This window comes from Camarhynchus parvulus, chromosome 5 (genome assembly GCF_901933205.1).
Source record: "Camarhynchus parvulus chromosome 5, STF_HiC, whole genome shotgun sequence".
NCBI classification, from domain to species: Eukaryota; Metazoa; Chordata; class Aves; order Passeriformes; family Thraupidae; genus Camarhynchus; species Camarhynchus parvulus.
In genome coordinates this window covers 21,114,472-21,122,966 of record NC_044575.1, presented here as the reverse complement: position 1 = coordinate 21,122,966, position 8,495 = coordinate 21,114,472, and the positions used below count along the sequence as shown (strand labels likewise).

Genomic DNA, 8,495 nt, shown 5'->3' with positions numbered 1-8,495 from the left:
CCATGTGCTTTTTGAGAGTGTTGGCCAAACACTTCTGAACTCTGTCAGGCTTGGTGCCCTGATTACTTTCCTGGGGAGCTTGTTCCAGTGCCCAAACAACCTTGGGGTGAAGAACCTTTTCTTAGCATCCAGCCCAAACCTCTCCTGCCTCAGCTTCATGCTGTTCCCCTAGTTCCACAGATCAGTGTCTGCCACTCCACCTCCCCTTGTGAGGAAGGCCACAATGAGATCTGTCAGTTTCCTCCAGGCTGAACAAACCAAGTCACCTCAAACTGCTCTTCACAAGGCTTCTCCTCCAGGCCCTTCATCATCTTCACAGTCATCCTCTGGACACTCTTCAATAGCTTTGTATCTTACATTGTGGCACTCAAAACTGCACAGAAAGTATTCAAGGTGAGAGTCAGTGCAGAGGAGAGCAGGAGAGTCACCAACCTTAACTGCCAGAGATGCTGTGCCTAAAGCCCCCCTGATAGGGGGTAGATGACAGCCAGGAAAACAAATTAATATAAGCATTGGTTTTGGCATGTAAAAGTAGAGTAATCTGCATTGTTATTACTTACAATAAAGGACAATCAGACACTTGAATGTACCTGCAAACATTTTTATAAGAAAAACTTAACACAAATACTCAAGAGTAATTTCCGTTTTATTTGTTTTACAAAGTCAAAAACATACAGATTTTTTAGTCCAATGCTTTCACATCAGATCCAGAGCAAACCAAATCACGTGCCCGTAGAGAACTAATACCACCAACTTCACCATCCCTGTTCCAAAAAATTAAGAAAACTATGGGATAGGATCTGCATCTCAGATTTGATCAGCACCATTGCATCGGTATTCAGGTTTTTTCAATGTACAGAAATGTTAGCCCCAAATCATGTCTCAGTGCAACACATCTTACTTCAAAATCAGAGCTTGAAATTATTCTTTGAAGGACAGAAAAAAACCTCCCCTCTTTAACCATAGGAAGTCACCACAGAAAACACTGGTAGCTGCTTGCAATTTCATTTGCCTTGCAAGTTTTATACATTTTATGTTTATAAAAAGGGATGTTAGAGACCAAAATCTTTAATAAAGAGTAGGTAAATACAGACAACAGCAGTGCAGACTTCTCATGTACTCTGATCCCTGTGTCCAGGAGTTAGGTAACTTGAGCCTTATAGGAACATTCCACTTTGGAACAGAACCATGAAAAAAATCAGTTAATTTTAATGCAATTAAATTAAAATTGTTCTACTCTTTTAAGACATTTCCTGGTTCTCATTTTTAAAGCCATCGAAATATTCAGGAGTCATATTTCAAAAGACCTCACCAGAAAGACAGACTGATACAAAACTTGAAAAAGAATTTAAACCACCGTTGCTAACAAGGAGAGTAACTCATTTCAAGCTCTGCATTTAAAGTACCCATACTCTTTTACATAGCAACCAGCATGTAACATGTAACTTGTGACATTTATCTACATTGTGTTATCACCACCTATTACAAAGAGCAGGCACTGAACTTTTAAAAATGTTATTACAAATCATGAAGATTACATATTACTGAAAAGTTAGAATCCATAGTCAAGACCCAAGATTTCAAATGCTTTTTGCAGTGTTACTTTATGTATCTATTTATAGATGAGTTATTACACTTATTTCTGGTTTTGGCCCATTTCCCTCAAGTTCATAACCAAAAAAATCACACTGGACCATGTAAGCAGGGGAGCACTCATAAGCTGACTGATAGTGCAGAATCCTTGCAAGTATCCAAAACCTGAGCTTCAAGAGGTCAATATTCTGGAAATAGTACTAGGTTACCTATTAAAATAATTATGCTCCCTTTCCTCTCTTGCCCACCTGCCCGGGAATATATGAGAACTACTCTTTTTCTGCCCTTCACCCATGAGCACAAGAATAGATATGATGGACACTATATAACCAAGATGTTCCTCAAGAGCGTGATGTCTGATCAAGTCCATGAAAGTATTTCATAAAGCACAATGCAATTTTAGTTCAAAGCACTTCCCCCCTCATAATAGCTATAAACAAATAAAGCCTATTTTTCAATCATATTAGAAGTCAACAGTCTTGTTTCATCTGTATCCTCAAAACAAGACTGTTCTCTTGTTAGAAAGCACACCTATGATTGGAGATGTTTAAAACATTAGGTCTACTTGATGTTGCAGCATGGTGTGGAACTTGCAGGAGTCCCAGGTTCCCAAGATCAAGTTGCTTCCCACTTACTTCTCCTTCATTTTTTTAAAATAACGAGCCCGTATTTGTTTGTTTGTTTTCATTATCAAGTTAATGGCAGTAGATGTAGGTAGAAGAGAGATGACCCATCCCTAAAAAAAAAAAAAAACAAAACAAGAAAACAAACCCAATTAAAATAAAAGAAGGGGGCGAGGTCTCAGCATTTTGTAACCTGTATTAATTACTCTTTTTTCCATAATAAACACAAAGGACATTTCAGATCCTCACATTTTCAAGGTGACTTACCATGAGTGCATGAGGTAGGTACCCATTGGTCTGGGACTGGAGGCCCACTGTGCCCAAGGCAGCTCTGACATACCTTTCAGGACTGGGCTTATCGAGGGTTGGCTTGCGGATTTTGGACATTTTTGTTGCCACATAATATGGTAGAACACTCTGCACACAGGAAAACTCATGTTAAGCAGGGAATGCTTTCAAGATAACTTACAAATCCATAACTGTAACTGGAAATCAGATAATCTGTACACTGAATTCTAGCTTAAGCTTAAGCCAGCCTTATTTTCAGTTCTAAGATCACAATGGGATCCCCATATAAGATCAAGAACTTTTTAATTAGATAACACATGGGTCATATTTGGACATAGTTCAGTTGTCTCGTGACAGTCAACATCACCAGCTGGAGCCCTAGAAAAAACACTCTTGCAAGTGTAGGGTTTAAAAGCCATTCTTACAATTTGCCTTTTAAGTACAAAACTTCATTCCAGTTGTTCAATAGAAAATGCTGTACTGTTGTTTCTCTGTAGTAACCCCCCAACATTTGCTTGGGAAGGAGCTGCAGAACCCAAGACAGGAAATTTCACAGCAAAAGCTCCTCAGTTTGGAACCTGTACAAAGGCAAGAGGAGGAAGGAGAAAAGAATGTCCAGAGACTTGAAACATGGAAGTTGCAGCTCCACAGCAGGGCTTAGAGGACAGAGGAGAGTATTAGTACCAGAGTGAAAGGACAGAAGGAAGGATCCAGAAACAGAGGACAGTTAATGAGCTTTTAGAGACATGTTTGGAAGCAAGACAGAAAAGTGATGCTAGGTCTCAGAATTGTCTGTAGTGGAGGAACAAGAGGAAGCAGCATAGATATATGTTGATGGAGGGATGCTGATAGAACAAAGGCATGTCCATGGTAGGGCAAGATAGACCTGCAGGATACAAAACCTCACTGCACTTATCCCAACCTCATGCTGCTGGACAAGGAAGGGAAATGCACATGTACAGTAGGAAGCAATATTCTTTCCTCCAATGGTTTTGACAATGCTTTCAACTTGTCCTCAATTTTTGCCTCTAAAAAAGTAATCAAAAAAGCCCTGGTCTACAGCTCTGAAACAGATATTAAACATACCATACCTCAACACACCTAGAAAAGTTGGAACTTCATCACCACTTTGACAAGGACCTCCTAAGACACTGTCAGTAGCTCTAGCAGTGATTCAATATATCCATCTACTGCTGCCCATCTATGAGTGCTCCCACTGCCATACCTTAACAGCAAGTGCCTGAGAGCGTGTCCATTTCTGCTAATTCATCTCCAAATGAGAATACCATCTCTAAGAAGAGTCTATTTGGGTAAATTACAGTTTGTAAACCTGCTGTTAGTCTCTTAAAGAACAACCACACATGCCTGAACTCAGAAATATCTGCTGTTGCTCTCAGCAGCACAGCAGGGAAAGGACCCCTTCAGTTCTCACTGAGTGTGTATCCATGCCATAGCTGTACAGATTTCAACAGAAACTTTACTACCACAAACAGGAAACATTACTATGTCTGCTCATTCCTTCACCTGAGAACATAAAAACTGCGTCCTTCTGTCTATAAATAGGACTTTCAATAATATATACTACATGAGTTCACTTTCAAATGGAAAGGAAAAACATGGAGACCTAAACTTCAGGAGCGAAAGCAGCTACCACTGCCTTTGAAGTCACCAAAAGCTACAAATGCTTGGATAAGAAAACTGCTCATTCTGCTACCATAGCAGCATAGGTATCTCATTTCAGCTCCAGAATGTGAACTGCATCTATTTTGCAGATTGCATTTTAGAAATGCAATCTGAAAAATATTTTTAATAGTTATTATTTTTAAATATTTTTAAAAGTTAAAATTTTAAGCTTCTTATTCACCACCAAATTATTTCTACAACATCCCCACCAAGAAAGGTGCAATAGACATGATCTATTCTCTTTCTCTACTCAAAACTTCAGAAGTGAACTGCATTACCCAGTTACACCACTGGATAGCATGAAGGGGCAAACAATTGTGCATGAGGATACTTGAAAAAGCAAGCATATGGTAGCACTACTGGATTGATCCACAGACTTCAAGGCACATACAAACATGGGGTTACACTCCAACCTTTTTCTTCTCCCAGATGCACTTCAGAAAACAAAAAGCCAGGTACTCAATTTCAGATAGATTAGATTTACCACCTTTGTTATAACTGGACCTTATTTTAAGAGATATCAAGAGACTTGCTGAATCTATTTAGTTTTCTCCCATTCTTCCTTCCCACAAGGAATTCAGAGATTCATGAACTGTATCTAAAACAGACATAACAGATTTTTAAAAAATCACTCCTTCAAGCCTTTCAGCATTTTACATTCAGACAGATGTAACCCACACTACCTGGGCAAACTCTCCTTATTCAAGGAAAGCTTAGCCTGCACTATAGTTTCAAAATATGCCTTAAAAGTAGCTTATGTCAGTACAATGTGTCTTGCTCACTTAAAACATTTGCTACTGCTTACAGCTCTGATGTGTATTAAAATTGGCTCACACTCAAAATTGGGTTCTTGAATATTATTTAGATGTAAGAAGTCAGATCTCAAGACCTGAATAATTAAGTCATAAGTCCTCCAAAGTCAGAACAGTTTTTACACAATTTTATCACCTTTTTTTACCTTACTTTTAAAAAAGTAAAAAGACCTGAACTCTCTGGTGTTGCCAAATAAGTTTCCTTCCCTTTCCAATGTGGGAAAAAGAAGAGAGCGGAACATAAAAGGGAAACAGAAGAGCTACATCAACCAAAGCTGATCTGTATAGAAAGCTAAACAGCAAAGCAAAAATGTTTTTGAAGGAAGGAAGGTAATGCCAGTAGACATCACTTTGGTGACAGCACACTTTTGTGAATACCTGGAGATAGAGCCGGGCCTGTTCAGTGTTGTGAAAAAGAAGCTGGTAGTGACATCTTACCTAAAATTATTTCAATGGTAGTTATGAAGATAAGAGCCAAACTCCTCTTGGTAATGCCTGATCAAATGACAAGAGGGACAACTGTCAATTTTGGCTGTAGACAGTCAGACTGGACATTAGGGAGAAAGCCTTTTCACTAAGAGAGCAATATAAAATTCAAACAGACTGTCCAGAGAGCTCACAGCACCCCTGCCCTTGAATGTTTCCAAGATTTGGCTGCATAAAGCCACAATTAGCCCATGACCTAGTGCCAGCAGCAATCCCACTGTTAATTGCTAGGCAATCCAGCTGCTGGGAGAGCAGGAGGTCAGGGTAGGAAACTTTCCGGTAATCCTTTTAAATGACCATTTTCATGATTTTCTGGTCTGGTATTTTATGTAGTGAATACAATGAAAGAAAACAGATAGTGCAAGTTTCTACCACTATACTTTTGCTATGCATAGTAATGAAGTACAGAGGGACAATGCCAATAACTATCTGAAGTTTAAAATGAGAATAAAAGAAAGGGTCAAAGAACCAAGCAATATTTCTAGACATATTAGAAGAGCAAAAATTTCATAAATCTGCAGAAATCTTTCAAGGGGAGATCTTTCCAAAAGTCTTCAGAAAAGTCATTGTCACCTCCTTCCTTGTTTCTTTTCTTTTGCCTCTTTTCCCCATGTAAACACACACTAAGTTTTAACCTATGCTATTACTGCGCTGCTTCTGAAAAATTAAGCAGACCTATCAGCCAGAAGAGTATATTTTTAATCCAAAGATGGCTACACTGCAACAAAAGCACTATCAAAACTAAGCTTCCACAAATGGTAATCCACTTGAGCAAGACACATACTTGAGGCTGATACGAGGAAACTGATAAAATCCCTCCAGCACTTTGTTTCTGCTTTTCACACAGTGGTACTCTGCAGGTATCGCATGGCAGAAGTTAACTGGTTTCAATGACAATGATCTAGCTGGAAGGGCAAGTCTGGAATTAAAAGTGTAATGCTTCTGAAGGTTATAGAGATGTACTTCAAAAAACTCTAAGAGGGATGCAATCTTCCTTAGGCATTGAAGGAGATAAGTCAGCTAGTCTTCACAGGAAGGTACTTGTAATATTCATGAGTGGCTTATAGTGACTTAGGCTAAAACAAGAAGACAAGGACATGGACCTCCAAAAAAATTAGCATAACAAATTGAAGCTGTGACAGCTATTGATAATCAGACCCACATAACTCAATGGCAATTCACTGTCTACATTTAAGGGATAAAAACCAGTGCTGTCAGGAATTCAGCATCCTAAGCCAACACCAGAGTCACAAAAAGACAGTTTACCACAACCTGTAAAGCTTTGTACAGGAAAATATAACTGTAGGTACAGAAAATTAGATTAAATTCTTTATTTGTTTGTAATTCTAAAAATGTAAGACATCAAAAACCCTTTTCCTAGCTTTTCTATACCCAAAAGCTAGAAAACCTTTCCTACACTACGTACATTCATATTGTGCTTAATGCCTTTATCCAATCCTGAGTTACTGAGGTATTTACCTTTACAGTGTCAACAGGTACTCCTCCATAGTCATCAACAAACAGTTCTTGCTCCCCCTTCATTCTCCTCTCAAACTGCTAAGAGTACTATATAGACAAAATCTGGGGAGGAGGAGAAGGCTGCACATAGAAACAACACATCCCAAGGATGTAACACTTCCTTCTCCTGCCAGCATCTGTCCCTAAGCACCCTCACACTGAAGTAACTTATGAGCAGCTATGCCTAAGAAAACACCAGAAAACAGAGGTTGGATATGGTACCACAACAGAGGCCCCCAAAAATTCACACCATCTTTATTGCCAGTGAAGCTGTGTGTTGAAGGGGCCTATGGCTCAGCTTGTAGACAGACTTCAGCAGGAAGGAAGCCCACCCAGAAGACTTGATACTATTGATGTAGGAAAGGGCAATACTTTATCAGTTCTTTGAGCCTCATTTTAAGACTGTGATGTCACAGACTGAGGGCTACATTGCATGTAGATGAAAATTATTGAAGAACAGCTGTCTGATAATGGAGCTAAATCTGCTAGTAATACAATTTGAAAGACACTGAGGAGGTAGATGTAATCAAGCAGGGCAGAAGTGGTGAGAAAGCTGTAAGGAACTTGCCATGTGGTAAACATTGACCCATTGCAGGACAATTTGGAGCTGTGAGAAGAGAAAGTAACAAGAAGACATGAAACACTGAAAGTTATTCCAGCTAAATCCACTTCAGAATTGAGAGCACACAAAATGACCTGGGCCTGTTCAGAATATTACCTTTTTCATGCATCCTCCATTGCTGCACACTGGTTTGGCTGTACATCTCAGAGTGCTAGGGCACAGAATCAAGCACCCAGGGGAGAAGTGAAGCTTTATTTAATAACAAGTTTAAGTCTAGGTTTACAAGAGGTTCCCACTAAAAGGCTGGTGACTACATGGAAATAGCTCACCCAAAAAATGTCTTTTTTCTTAATGCACTCCATTCTCAGGAAATGCAACAGGACATTTTATGGTGAGAAGTTCTTGTTTTGCTAAATATACTTAAAAGGAAAAAATAATCTAGCACATCAGAAAGGTAACATAGCCTTAATCTGGTAACAACTTCCCTATAGTATTACCCAGTAATAAGACTTGTGCTCTTTTGTATGAAGATTGGACATTTAAAGCAGGCAACTTTGTGCTTTACCTTTCATAAAGCCTTTGAAGTTCAAATGGATTTAGGAACCACCACACAGAACAGAGAAATGAGAGGCATGGACATAGGTAACCCTGTTTGCAAGATCCCTAACTGAACTTCAAAAAGAGATACCATTGTCTTCACAGTGCAGGTAAGATCTCATACCACCTTTATTAAACTGATTTTTGCTCTGGAGAGGTTTAATCAACAATGGAAGGTTCACTGTTTGTGATCAAAGCTGGAAATTCCAGCTTTGGAACAAACATTAAGAGTATGTGAGAAGTGATATTGAAGCAAAATCCTACAAAGCTGTGAGAAACTGGCTTGGTTTGCTTTTTGCCACGCCAAAAATAATTAAAATCGAGGAAGGTAAA

The 8,495-nt window shown here is 39.0% G+C and overlaps 1 protein-coding gene across 1 annotated transcript in view; it reads right to left on the bottom strand.

Moving 5' to 3' along the window:
- Positions 1-628: 628 nt before the first annotated feature.
- Positions 629-8,495, bottom strand: part of HSD17B12 (hydroxysteroid 17-beta dehydrogenase 12) — an 83,423-nt gene continuing 75,556 nt past the window's right edge. The window contains 2 exon segments of the mRNA XM_030948774.1: positions 629-2,329; positions 2,484-2,633. Coding sequence (XP_030804634.1) covers positions 2,225-2,329; positions 2,484-2,633 — 255 coding nt within the window. The 3' untranslated portion in view covers positions 629-2,224.